General features: G+C 43.0%; 1 protein-coding gene across 1 annotated transcript in view; it reads right to left on the minus strand.

Annotated features, from left to right (window-relative positions):
* The window catches only part of LOC115135492 (kinesin-like protein KIF21B), a 126,076-nt gene that overhangs the window by 45,838 nt on the left and 64,917 nt on the right, over positions 1-15,321 (minus strand). Inside the window, 3 exon segments of the mRNA XM_029670259.2 lie at positions 994-1,143; positions 2,866-3,048; positions 11,181-11,403. Coding sequence (XP_029526119.2) covers positions 994-1,143; positions 2,866-3,048; positions 11,181-11,403 — 556 coding nt within the window.

The following is a 15,321-nucleotide window of genomic DNA, read 5'->3' on the forward strand; positions in this document are numbered from 1 at the left end:
TGCTGTGACTGTGTACCTTCCCGTTTACACACACACACACCAAGCCCCTCCCACACACACCAAGCCGCTCCCCCTGCCACTCGCAATAACAAAGATGAGAGATCACTTTTTTCCTTTCTCGCTATTTGCAATTGAGGTTTGGTCCAGAATCGGTCATATGGACACCGAAACACATTGAGAAATGATTTTACTGTGCTAGAGAAGTTAACCTTTCTAATGAGACCCTTTTTATGTCTCAACTCCTCATATTGTGAGCAGAGAAGACAATACTACAAAAAGGAGTATCAATGAACATTGAATCTGGCATATGTGTGTTCAGTTTGTTTCACGCGGCACTATGTGCCGCTAGCAGCACTATGTACCGCTAGCAGCATTTAAGCCAAAGACACTTATACTAGCTGTCTAGTCTGTGTTTTCTAAATGTGCAATAAGCATAAAACACAATTATATAAGGAATTGACAACTCGTTCTCATTCTGAGAAATAAGTTAGCAAATAGCAAATAGATCCAAGTTAGCGAAACTTGAAATATAAAGATTAGCTGGCTACTCACTAGCATGTGGGCTTGTGCTTGAGATATTGTTTGAAACCTGTGTTCATTCTATATAATGCCTGCTGCAAGATTTTTCTCATTATTAGTGAATGTGCATTATGCATGGTTCTGGTGAAATTTGTAACAAAAAGGGCATTCTCATAGATAGACGTGAAAGCCAGATCAGTGATTACTGCAACAACAACTAAATCAGGTAAAACAATTTTGATAAAATCAGTGGGTCTTATGGTTCTGGAAGGCTTATATTTATCCTAGGTATAATTTCACAAGCACTGAATTCATTAGGAAATTGCTGACTGTTTGAAATGGGGTGTATTTCACCTTTAACTGTACAACAAAGATTATTTTGAGAATATTATTTTTTAAATCAAGATGTACAGTGTATCTCCCATATCGTGAATTTGTCCATATCGCCCAGTCATAGCGCACGCACACACACACCTCTTCCTCTGAGTTGACAAGTCGTGAGGTGACTCCGGTGGTGTAGATGGAGCCGCTGCCATCCTCATGGATCTTGATATTAGACTTCCTGCTCTTACAGTCTGGGTCTCTGGCTCCGTCAAACAGATCTAGGATCTCCTCATTGTACAGCTGGAATACACACACACATACATTAAATACACACACACACACACACACACACACACACACACACACACACACACACACACACAGTAGACAGTGAGCGATGAAAGGGCAAGGATCAAATGGTGTACTACATAACCTCTGACCTTTAGGAAGCAATAAGGTTAAAGGTTGTGAGAGGTCAAGAATCAACTCAGAAGTTCCCACTTCACAGGACACACACACAGAGACACACACACGCACACGCACACACACACACACATTAACCCTGGCCAACGTCTTTTTATCATCAGTACTGATAACCCAATGACCGGACAAACAGCCTATACCTGAACTAACAACAGGCACACTTAACAAGGATGGCTACCACAGCATTCTGCAGTGATACGTCATCCCATCTGGTTTGCGCTTAGTGGGACTATCATTTGTTTTTCAACAGGACAATGACCCAAAACACACCTCCAAGCTGTGTAAGGGCTATTTGACCAAGAAGGAGAGTGATGGAGTGCTGCATCAGATGACCTGGCCTCCACAATCACCCGACCTCAACCCAATTGAGATGGTTTGGGATGAGTTGGACCGCAGAGTGAAGGAAAATCAGCCAACAAATGCTAAGCATATGTGGGAACTCCTTCAAGAATGTTGGAAAAGCATTCCAGGTGACTACCTCATGAAGCTGGTTGAGAGAATGCCAAGAGTGTGCAAAGCTGTCATCAAGTATAAAATATATTTGGATTTGTTTAACACTTTATTGGTTCATACATGATTCCATATGTGTTATTTCATTCCATATGTGTTATTTCAAAGTCAAAATAAAGAAAAACCCTTGAATGACTTGAATACTGTATACTGTATACTGTATATCAAATATTACTTCACTACAAGCCAGACACCTGAGTGTGTACCAGGCACCTCCTGCTACAGCCAGTTAATGTCAATGACACATATAAGCTCATGTCTCCCAAAAGTCTGTCTGTTCATATTCTCATTCTGGGTAACGTCACAGCTGATGACCAACATCAGATCAGTTGTCAGGATCCTGTTTCCTGTTTCAGCTGTCATCACAATGTCACGTCCTGTAGCTTCACCAGGGCTGATCCCTGCATCCCCTTCACATCTGGTTAAAGTTCATATTACCCTCACACACACACACACACATACATACACACACACACTCAATCAAAGGCAAGAATGACAAATGACAACATACAATGCGTCCCTGGATGACAATATTTTATACTAGAGAGATTTTTATCTCCTCTGAACTGGGTGGGTGGCCCAAATAACTGGGTGGTGTGTGTAAGAGCGTCTGCTAAATGACTTAAATGTAAATGTAATGTAAATGTGTGTGTGTGTGTGTGTGTGTGTGTGTGTGTGTGTGTGTGTGCGTGTGCGTGTGTGGTATGTGTCTGTGTGTGCGTGTCTGTTTGTTTGTGTGTGTATGTCTGTCTGTGTGCATGTCTGTGTGTGTATATGTTTGAGTGTGTATGTGTGAGCACGTCTGTGTGTGTGTGTCTGTGTTGTGTGTACGTTTTTGTGCGTTTGTGTCTGTATGTGCGTTCATGTGTCTCTGTGTGTGTGCGCGCGCGTCTGTCTGTGTCTGTGTGTGCGCGCGCGTCTGTCTGTGTCTGTGTGTGCGTGCATGATACAATATCCCACTCTAGGGGCTACTGCTGCTACTGCGTGTGTTTGAGAGTGCCTGCCTACTGTATCTGTGTGGGTTCTTACCTCTAGGAACTGTGCACTGACTTTAAACTCTGGAGGGTGTGTGCCCTGCTGCTGGGCCTGTGTCTTCCTCTCCTGGATGCCCAGGAACAGCTGACGAACAGCCCGCGGGATGATACCCTGGTCCTTCTCCTGCACGTTCATGTCAAACCCTGTCCCCATGGTATGGGTCTTCCCTGAGCCTGTCTGAAACAGAGAGAGAGAGAGAGAGAGAGAGAGACACACACACACACACATTATTTATAACACACACACACATCACAATTTGGTCACTTCAAGTCAGTGCATTCAAATCAAATTAATGCTTGTGTTTCTAGCTCCAACAGTGCAATAGAATCTAACAATTCACAACAACACACACATCTAAAAGTAAAAGAATGGAAATAAGATACAGTTGAAGTCAGATGTTTACAGACACTTAGGTTGGAGTCATTAAAACTCATTTTTCAACCTCTCCATAAATGTCTTGTTGACAAACTATAGTTTTGGCAAGTCAGTTAGGACATCTACTTTGTGCATGACACAAGTCATTTTTTCCAACAATTGTTAACACTGTATAATTCACTGCATCACAATGTATCACAATTCCAGTGGGTCAGAAGTTTACATACACTAAGTTGACTGTGTCTTTAAACAGCTTGGAAAATTCCAGAAAATGATGTCATGGCTTTAGAAGTTCTGATAGACTAATTAACATCATTTTGAGTCAATTGGAGGCGTACCTGTGGATGTATTTCAAGGTCTAACTTCAAACTCAGTGCCTCTTTGCTTTACTTCATGGGAAAATCAAAAGAAATCAGCCAAGACCTCAGAAAACGGTCTTGGTTCATCCTTGGGAGCAATTTCCAAACGCCTGAGGGTACCACGTTCATCTGTACAAACAATCATATGCAAGTATAAACACCATGGAACCACGCAGCTGTCATACCGCTCAGGAAGGAGACGCATTCTGTCTCCTAGAGATAATTGTACTTTGGTGCGAAAAGTGCAAATCAATCCCAGAACAACAGCAAAGGACCTTGTGAAGATGCTGGAGGAAAGAGGTACAAAAGTATCTATATCCACAGTAAAACGAGTCCTATATCGACATAACCTGAAAGGCCGCTCAGCAAGGAAGAATCCACTGCTCCAAAACAGCCATAAAAAAGCCAGACTACGGTTTGCAACTGCACATGGGGGAGAAGATCGTACTTTTTGGGAGAATGTCCCCTGGACTGATGAAGCAAAAATAGAACTGTTTGGCAACAATGAATATCATTATGTTTGGAGGTAAAAGGGGGAGGCTTGCAGGCCGAAGAACACCATCCCAAACGTGAAGCACGGGGGTGGCAGCATCATGTTGTGGGAGTGCTTTGCTACAGGAGGGATTGGTGCACTTCACAAAATAGATGGCATCATGAGGTAGGAAAATTATGTGGCTATATTGAAGCAACATCTCATGACATTAGTCAGGAAGTTTAAGCTTGGTCGCAAATGGGTCTTCCAAATGGACAATGACCCCAAGCATACTTCCAAAGTTGTGGCAAAATGCTTAAGGACAATGAAGACAAGGTATAAGAGTGGCCATCACAAAGCCCTAACCTCAATCTTATAGAAAATGTGTGGGCAGAACTGAAAAAGCGTGTGCGAGCAAGGAGGACTACAAACCTGACTTAGTTACACCAGTTCTGTCAGGAGGAATGGGAAGCTTGTGGAAGGCTACCCGAAACCCGAAACATTTGATCCAAGTTAAACAATTTAAAATCAATGCTACCAAATACTAATTGAGTGTATGTAAACTTCTGACCCACTGGGAATGTGATGAAAGAAATAAAAGCTAAAATAAATCATTCTCTCTACGATTATTCTGACATTTCACGTTCTTAAAATAAAGTAGTGATCCTAACTGACCGAAGACAGGGAATTCTTACCAGGATTAAATGTCAGGAATTGTGAAAAACTGAGTTTAAATGTATTTGCCTAAGGTGTATGTAAACTTCCGACTTCAACTGTACATACATTTTAGGACAATCAATGTCGGGGTGGCATCGACTAAATACAGTAGAATAAAATGCAGTATGTACACATGAGATGAGTAAAGCAGTATGTAAACATTATTAACGTGGCCAGTGATTCCATGTCTTTGTATATAGTGCAGCAGCCTTTAAGGTGCAGGGCTGAGTAGCCGGGTCTAAGTTTAGTGGGAAAAAACAACCACATATCACAGTTATAGACCTTTCTTTGAAATGGCCGCTCTCAGCAGTGTGTGTGTGCGTATTTATATTAGTCAAAAATGTGTCGTAAGATCTTTATTTCTTCAACATCAGATTTGCAACTTTTCTGTTTACACTATCCTTACTTTAGCCTTAGATGTGGTAGGTCCAAAGCTATATTCCTGCTTGTAGGTGAACAGATATTAGCATATAGTAAACACCATAGTATATAGACAAATAAAATAAGGCTAGCTATTCGAACTAGACAGGAGCTTCTCATCTAAACCATATTGCACATAAAGTTGCACACTTGATCAATGCAACAATTCACAAACAAATATTTTAAAAGCCTTTCATTTTCAATATGGCTAACAGAGAAAAAAAGCTGTGTAAGGGTTTTCTGGTGAAAGAGAGGCAGACCAAAACGCAGCGTGGTGGTTATTCATGTTTCTTTAATTTAAGACACTATACATGAATAAACTAACGAAAACAATAAATGTGAGAACTCAAAACAGCCCTATCTGGTACAAAACACAAAGACAGGAACAATCACCCACAAACACACAGTGAAACCCAGGCTACCTAAGTATGATTCTCAATCAGAGACAACTAATGACACCTGCCTCTGATTGAGAACCATACTAGGCCGAAAACATAGAAATTCCCAAAACCTAGAAAAACAAACAGACTGCCCACCCAACTCACGCCCTGACCATACTAAATAAATACAAAACAAAGGAAATAAAGGTCAGAATGACAAGCCGTCTACTGGTAGATCCCCTTTAATATTGCGGATAGACTGTAGCTTCCATCAATGTAACTGTTACTTCCAATCCTTCATATATTATTTTGCAAAAACAAATTCTATATACATAAAAGCATATGTAACGGATGTGAAACGGCTAGCTAGTCAGCGGTGGTGCGCGCTAAATAGCGTTTCAATCGGTGACATCACTTGCTCTGAGACCTTGAAGTGGTGGTTCCCCTTGCTCTGCAAGGTCTGTGGCTTTTGTGGAGTGATGGGTAACAATGCTTTGTGGGTGACTGTTGTTGATGTGTGCAGAGGGTCCCTGGTTCGCGCCCGGGTATGGGCGAGGGGACAGTCTAAAGTTATACTGTTACACATACATACATAAACTCTGCAAAAAAAGAAACGTCCTCTCACTGTCAACTGCATTTATTTTCAGCCAACTTAACATGTGTAAATATTTGTATGAACATAACAAGATTCAACAACTGAGACATAAACTGAACAAGTTCCACAGACATGTGACTAACAGAAATGGAATAATGTGTCCCTGAACAAAGGGGGGAGGTCAAAATCAAAAGTAACAGTCAGTATCTCCTCATGGACTGCACCAGATTTGCCAGTTCTTGCTGTGAGATGTTACCCCACTCTTCCACCAAGGCACCTGCTAGTTCCCGGACATTTCTGGGGGGAATGGCCCTAGCCCACACCCTCCGATCCAACAGGTCCCAGACATGCTCAATGGGATTGAGATCCGGGCTCTTCGCTGGCCATGGCAGAACACTGACATTCCTGTCTTGCTGGAAATCACGCACAGAACGAGCAGTATGGCTGGTGGCATTGTCAGGCTGGAGGGCCATGTCAGGATGAACCTGCAGGAAGGGTACCACATGAGGGAGGAGGATGTCTTCCCTGTAACGCACAGCGTTGAGATTGCCTGCAACGACAAGACGCTCAGTCCGATGATGCTGTGACACACCGCCCCAGACCATGACGGACCCTCCACCTCCAAGTCGATCCCGCTCCAGAGTACAGGCCTCGGTGTAACGCTCATTCCTTGTGTAACGATAAACGTTGTTGCCGGTGATGTCTGGTGAGGACCTGCCTCACAACAGGCCTACAAGCCCTCAGCCCCTTTCAGCCTATTGCGGACAGTCTGAGCACTGATGGAGGGATTGTGCATTCCTGGTGTAACTCGGGTAGTTATTGTTGCCATCCTGTACCTGTCCCGCAGGTGTGATGTTCGGATGTACCGATTCTGTGCAGGTGTTGTTACACGTGGTCTGCCACGATCAGTTCTCCGCCCTGTCGCCCTGTAGCTCTGTCTTAGGCATCTCACAGTACGGACATGCAATTTATTGCCCTGGCCACATCTGCAGACCTCATGCCTCCTTGCAGTATGACTAAGGCATGTTCACGCAAATTAGCAGGGACCCTGGGCAGCTTTCTTTTGGTGTTTTTCAGAGTCAGTAGAAGGCCTCTTTTAGTGTCCTAAATTTCCATAATTGTGACCCTAATTTCCTACCGTCTGTAAGCTGTTAATGTCTTAACGACCGTTCCACAGGTGCATGTTCATTCATTGTTGAACAAGCATGGGAAACTGTGTTTAAACCCTTTACAATGATCTGTGAAGATTTTTACGAATTATCTTTGAAAGACAGGGTCCTGAAAAAGGGCCGTTTCTTTTTTTTTTGCTGAGTTTACACTAGAGGTTGATTTTTCAACGCCGATACCGATACCGATTATTGGAGGACCAAAAAAGTCGATACCGATTAATCGGCCAATTTTTTATTTATTTATTTGTAATAATGACAATTACAACAATACTGAATGAACACTTATTTTACATAAATAAAAATCAATTTAGCCTCAAATAAACAATGAAACATGTTCAATTTGGTTTAAATAATGCAAAAACAAAGTGAGAAGAGAAGTAAAAGTGCAATATGTGCCATGTAAAAAAGCTAATGTTTGAGTTCCTTGCTCAGAACATGAGAACATATGAAAGTTGGTGGTTCCTTTTAACAAGAGACTTCAATATTCCAAGGTAAGAGGTTTTAGGTTGTAGTTAATATAGTATTTATAGGACTATTTCATATACCTTTGACTATCGGATGCTCTTATAGGCACTATAGTATTGCCAGTGTAACAGTATAGCTTCCGTCCCTCTCCTCACCCCTACCTAGGCTCGAACCAGGAACACATCGACAACAGCCACACTCGAAGCAGCGTTACCCATCGCTCCACAAGAGCCGCGGCCCTTGCAGAGCAAGGGGAATAACTACTCCAAGTCTCAGAGCGAGTGACGTTTGAAACGGTATTAGCGCACACCCAGCTAACTAGCTAGCCATTTCACATCGGTTACACCAGCCATTAGGCTGATAGGCTTGAAGTCATAAACAGCGCTCAGCTTGCGAAGAGCTGCTGGTAAAACGCACGAAAGTGCTGTTTGAATGAATGCTTACGAACCTTCTGCTGCCTACCATCGCTCAGTGAGACTGCTCTATCAAATCATAGACTTAATTATAACAAAGTAACACACAGAAATACGAGCCTTTGGTCATTAATATGGTCGAATCCGGAAACTATCATTTCGAAAACAAAACGTTTATTATTTCAGTGAAATACGGAACCGTTCTGTATTTTATCTAATGGGTGGCATCCCTAAGTCTAAATATTCTTGTTACATTGCACAACCTTCAACGTTGTGTCATAATTACGTAAAATTCTGGGAAATTAGTTCGCAATGAGCCAGGCTGCCCAAACTGTTGCATATACCTTGACTCTGCGTGCAATGAACGCAAGAGAAGTGACACAATTTCACCTGGTTAATATTGCCTGCTAACCTGGATTTCTTTTAGCTAAATATGCAGTTTTAAAAATATATACTTCTGTGTATTGATTTTAAGAAAGGCATTGGTGTTTATGGTTAGGTAGAGTCGTCCAACGCTTTTTTCGCAAATGCGCTTTTGTTAAATCATCCCCCAGCGTTGCATCGATTATATGCAACCCAGGACATGCTAGATAAACAAGTAATATCATCAACAATGTGTAGTTATAACTAGTGATTATGATTGATTGATTGTTTTTTATAAGATAAGTTTAATGCTAGCTAGCAACTTACCTTGGCTCCTGCTGCATTCGTGTAACAGACAGGCTCCTCGTGGAGTGCAATGAGAGGCAGGTGGTTAGAGCGTTGGACTCGTTAACTGTAAGGTTGCAAGATTGGATCCCCCGAGCTGACAATGTGAAAATCTGTCATTCTGCCCCTGAACAAGGCAGTTAACCCACCGTTCCTAGGCCGTTATTGAAAATAAGAATGTGTTCTTAACTGACTTGCCTAGTTAAATAAAGTTATTAAAAAAATCTAAATCGGCGCCCGAAAATACCCTAATTAATCGACCATTCCCATTAATCGGTCGACCTCTAGTTTACACACACACACACACACACACACACACACACACACACACACACACACACACACGTTCAAAAGTTTGGAGTCACTTAGAAATGTCAATTTTTTTGTCCTTTAAAATAACATCAAATTGATCAGAAATACAGTGTAGACATTGATAATGTTGTAAAAAATATATTTATTTAACCTTTATTTAACTAGGCAAGTCAGTTAAGAACAAACTCTTATTTACAATGACGACCTAGGAACAGTGGGTTAACTGCCTTGTTCAGGGGAAGAATGGCAGATTTTTACCCTGTCAGCTTGGGGATTTGATCCACCAACCTTTCGGTTACTGGCCCAACGCTCTAACCACTATGCTACCTGCAAAACACTAGTCTCAACGTCAACAGTGAAGAGGCGACTCCGAGATGCTGGCCTTCTAGGCAGAGTTGCAAAGAAAAAGCCATATCTCAGACTGGCCAACAAAAAGAAAAGATCAAGATGGCCAAAAGAACACAGACACTGGACAGAGGAACTCTGCTTAGAAGCCCAGCATCCCGGAGTCGCCTCTTCACTGTTGACATTGAGACTGGTGTTTTGCAGGTTTAATAAAGCTGCCAGTTGAGGACATGTGAGGAGTCTGTTTCTCAATCTAGACACTCTAATGTACTTGTCCTCTTGCTCAGTTGTGCACTGGGGCCTCCCACTCCTGGCATGGAATAGCCTTCATTTCTCTGAACAAGAATAGACTGACGAGTTTCAGAAGAAAGGTCTTTGTTTCTGGCCATTTTGAGGCTGTAATTGAACACACAAATGCTGATGCTCCAGATACTCAACTGGTCTAATTAAGGCCAGTTTTATTGCTTCTTTAATCAGAACAACAGTTTTCAGCTGGTCAAACATAATTCCAAAAGGGTTTTCTAATGATCAATTAGCCTTTTAAAATTATAAACTTGAATAAGCTAACACAACGTGCCATTGGAACGCAGGAGTGATGGTTGCTGACAATGGGCCTATGTAGATATTCCATAAAAAAATACATCTGCCATTTCCAGCTACAATAGCCATTTACAACATTAACAATGTCTACACTGTATTTCTGATCAACTTGATGTTATTTTAATGTAAAAAAATGTGCTTTTCTTTCAAAAACAAGGACCCCAAACTTTTGAACGGTAGTGTTTTTATAAAATATACATACACACATCTTTAAAAAAAAAATCCTTTATTACCGTCCAACCCTACCAACCCTCCTCCAATTAAGGTATTAAGTTACCATCTCTGAAAAAAATAATCTAGAGCGGTCTCTTTACACTACAAACGTATATTTCTTGGGACTAGTATGTGTCATCAAAGTAATGTAGTGTAAAGAGGCCTGTGTGTATGCACATGTGAGAGTGTGTGTCTGTGTGTGTGTCTCTCTCACAGTACCTAGAACGCCGCAGCCCGTCTGGTGTTCAACCTTCCCAAGTTCTCTCACGTCACCCCGCTCCTCCGCTCTCTCCACTGGCTTCCAGTTGAAGCTCGCATCCGCTACAAGACCATGGTGCTTGCCTACGGAGCTGTGAGGGGAACGGCACCTCAGTACCTCCAGGCTCTGATCAGGCCCTACACCCAAACAAGGGCACTGCGTTCATCCACCTCTGGCCTGCTCGCCTCCCTACCACTGAGGAAGTACAGTTCCCGCGCAGCCCAGTCAAAACTGTTCGCTGCTCTGGCCCCCCAATGGTGGAACAAACTCCCTCACGACGCCAGGACAGCGGAGTCAATCACCATCTTCCGGAGACACCTGAAACCCCACCTCTTTCAGGAATACCTAGGATAGGATAAAGTAATCCTTCTCACCCCCCTTAAAAGATTTAGATGCACTATTGTAAAGTGGCTGTTCCACTGGATGTCTTAAGGTGAACGCACCAATTTGTAAGTCGCTCTGGATAAGAGCGTCTGCTAAATGACTTAAATGTAAATGTAAATGTACCTGTCCATAGGCAAACACCGTAGCGTTGTATCCGTCGAAACAGCCCTCGATGAGTTTGTGGACGCAGGCAGCATAGATCTGCTGCTGGGCTGAGTCGATGTCGAACACAAAGTCGTACGTGAAGGCCTTGTCTTTACCCAGCAACATCTGGGGCTCCCCGGGCGTGACCAGCGTACACACGTGACAGCCCTCAATCTTCTCCTTCGCCATCTGGGGACGGATCCTTCAAACACAGGAGAGAAGAGAGACACGGGGTCAACGAGGGGTTAAAACAGTCATGGTCAATCTACAGTTAAAAGTTTCAAACGTTGTTCCAAAACAATCAGGGATTCAAACTGCCGAGGGCTCAAAAAGATGACACTGAAACATCCCTGCTAGGGGTAAATGCAGGTTTTAACTAATTCAACAACAAAGAATATGATCTGCATGATCAGTCTGTGTGTGTAAAATAAAAAGTGGGTAACGTGAACCTAACTCACAGCTAAAAAATGTCAAGAAAGCAATCCAATGTTATTTCTTGCCTAGACTTTACTGCAAATGACACTCAAGTTTTGGGAGAAAAAAAACAATACACTGATATTGCAGTTAGCCATTACAGCCTTTATAATAGAACGCTTGTGACCACACACTAAATACTGCACTTAAAGTAGAAAAACATGTTAAGGTAGAAACAGGCATTCTGTTTTTGCTCTACAGTGGCCACTATAGTAGACATCGATCAAGTGCACAAGGCTACATGTGTGCAAAAATAACGTTCAGAGTAAAACATGTAACAATCCCCCTCACTCACACAGGTGGTATAGGAAAGTTCAACATAAAAGCAATATCTTTGGGCTACACTGCACATTATTACACTGTACACTTTCTGCCTGTGGACATCTGTTCTACAATGTCACCTTTGTGAGCATAATTGATCTCTTTCAGGCAGAGAGTAACACCTGGCACACCCCTTTTTATCCACTGTATTAAGAGAAAGGGGGGAAAGTGTGTGGTGTTCCTTTCACCTCTATTGGCATCCAGCTAAAGTATTGCTCCAAAGTATTGCTCCAAAGTATTGCTCCAAAGTATTGCTCCAAAGTATTGAATCCAGTATTGCTCCAAACCCACATCACTCGTTCGCTTACAGCCCCCCCCCCCCCCCCCCCCCAAACTTGTCTCATCGGATCTACACAAGTCGCATAGGTCACATATTTTGGAGTTCAAAACAGGGAATTTCGCAGAAAGGTGACTAGTTTGCATCCCTGAACAATTCAGGTGAGACACACTGTCAACTCGGGGTTCAAATAATGTCGTTATTCAAATACAGAAGAGGTATGGTCAATGAAATGGTAAGATGTTGGTACTTTGTTATATAAAACACATTTGGGAGCATTCCAACAAGCTATTACTGAAGATGAGCTGAAAAAAAAAATAGATGAAGAACTTGAACTGAACTAGATAATGTGGAGTGCAGATCATTAGCTAATCATTTTAAATCTGGTCAAATCCATGGCCAAGCAAAATCAGTAGTGTATCTCCCCCACTAACCTCCTAACCCCCCTTCGGGAGGTAATCCCCCCCACACACACACACACAGAAACTCCCCCCTATAGAGATAAGCCCCCCCCCACTTGAGACCACACCAGTGTCTCTCTCCCATGTTCTCTCCATATGAGCAGCTGCACACATTTCAATTCACACATGTGCCCACACACAGACACACACACACACACACACACACACACACACACACACACACACACACACACACACACACACACACACACACACACACACACACACACACACCTTCCCCCAGTGCTGACTGCAGCAGTTTGTTGAGACTCAGGGCTCAGAAGACTGGCCTACAGACCTGCATTAGGGAGAGAGGATTAGAAAGTATAGTACCAGTCAAAATGAATCATACGGAACCGTTCGGTATTTAGAATAACAGTGAAGTGTGCAAAGCTGTCATCGAGGCAAAGGGTGGCTACTTTGAAGAATTTCAAATATAACATTTATTTTGATTTGTTCAACCCTTTTTTGGTTGTTACATGATGTGTTCGAATAACAATGCAGACAACAGTAAAAAATTAAGAAAAACCCTGGAATGAGTAGGTGTGTCCAAACGTTTGACTGGTACTCTAGTTGCATTAACAAACATTAAAATACACACCACATTCAAGAACACTACCTCCAATATATGTACATACATTAGCAGGCCTATTGGGAAGAACTCTTGAGAAGACAAAGAGGAAGCTGCACAATCAGAGACTGAACAGCGCAGCTCTTACGGCCATGCTGCCATTGGAACCCATCCTGTGTCTTTCTAGAGTATCTCGTTCTGAAACAGTATCTGGTTGAGTTTGAAGCCGACTACACAAAGTACTGCATGGATGTAGATGTGTTAACGTCATCACAATGTAATAGAAAACCAGGAGCGTGAACAGACTGAGGGTCGTTCATTCTCGTTCATTCTCCTCTCCTTGCTTTCTCTCTCGCTCACGTTATTTTTCCAGTTATCTCTCTCCTTCCATCTCTGTCCCTCTCCTCCTGCTTTTATCTGCCCTTGGAGACACCCATCTGATAATACTCAGAACATTGTGCGGTACTTACTGAGCACTCAACCACAATGGATTTGGATTTGGTTGTAAAATGAGAATATTTTTAATTAACTTCTGAAAGTCAAAGCAGCAGTAGGTCAGAGAACAAAACAGACAAGACGCTGGAGAGTTTAGTCACTAGACCAGACACACCCCTATTCTCTCTCCATTCCATCTCTCCTGTATGACTGCATCTCTCTCTCTCCACTCCATCTCTCTCTCTCTCCATTCCATCTCTCTCTCTCTCCATTCCATCTCTCTCTCTCCATTCCATCTCTCCTGTATGACTGCATCTCTCTCTCTCCACTCCATCTCTCCTGTATGACTGCATCTCTCTCTCTCCACTCCATCTCTCCTGTATGACTACATCTCACTCTCTCCATTCCATCTCTCCTGTATGACTACATCTCTCTCTCTCCACTCCATCTCTCCTGTATGACTGCATCTCACTCTCTCCATTCCATCTCTCCTGTATGACTGCATCTCTCTCTCTCCACTCCATCTCTCTCTCTCTCCATTCCATCTCTCCTGTATGACTGCATCTCACTCTCTCTCCATTCCATCTCTCTCTCCATTCAATCTCTCCTGTATGACTGCATCTCTCTCTCTCCATTCCATCTCTCCTGTATGACTGCATCTCTCTCTCTCTCCACTCCATCTCTCCTGTATGACTACATCTCACTCTCTCCATTCCATCTCTCCTGTATGACTGCATCTCACTCTCTCTCCATTCCATCTCTCCTGTATGACTGCATCTCTCTCTTTCCATTCCATCTCTCTCTCTCTCCATTCCATCTCTCCTGTATGACTGCATCTCTGTCTCTCCATTCCATCTCTCCTGTGACTGCATCTCACTCTCTCTCCATTCCATCTCTCCTGTATGACTGCATCTCTCTCTCTCCACTCCATCTCTCTCTCTCTCCATTCCATCTCTCCTGTATGACTGCATCTCACTCTCTCCATTCCATCTCTCCTGTATGACTGCATCTCACTCTCTCTCCATTCCATCTCTCTCTCCATTCAATCTCTCCTGTATGACTGCATCTCTCTCTCTCCATTCCATCTCTCCTGTATGACTGCATCTCTCTCTCTCCACTCCATCTCTCCTGTATGACTACATCTCACTCTCTCCATTCCATCTCTCCTGTATGACTGCATCTCACTCTCTCTCCATTCCATCTCTCCTGTGACTGCATCTCACTCTCTCTCCATTCCATCTCTCTCTCTCTCCATTCCATCTCTCCTGTATGACTGCATCTCTGTCTCTCCATTCCATCTCTCCTGTGACTGCATCTCACTCTCTCTCCATTCCATCTCTCTCTCTCTCCATTCCATCTCTCCTGTATGACTGCATCTCTCTCTTTCCATTCCATCTCTCCTGTGACTGCATCTCACTCTCTCTCCATTCCATCTCTCTCTCTCTCATTCCATCTCTCCTGTATGACTGCATCTCTGTCTCTCCATTCCATCTCTCCTGTATGACTGCATCTCTCTCTCTCCATTCCATCTCTCCTGTATGACTGCATCTCTCTCTCTCTCCATTCCATCTCATCTCTCTC

This window comes from Oncorhynchus nerka, linkage group LG2 (genome assembly GCF_034236695.1).
Source record: "Oncorhynchus nerka isolate Pitt River linkage group LG2, Oner_Uvic_2.0, whole genome shotgun sequence".
NCBI lineage: Eukaryota > Metazoa > Chordata > Actinopteri > Salmoniformes > Salmonidae > Oncorhynchus > Oncorhynchus nerka.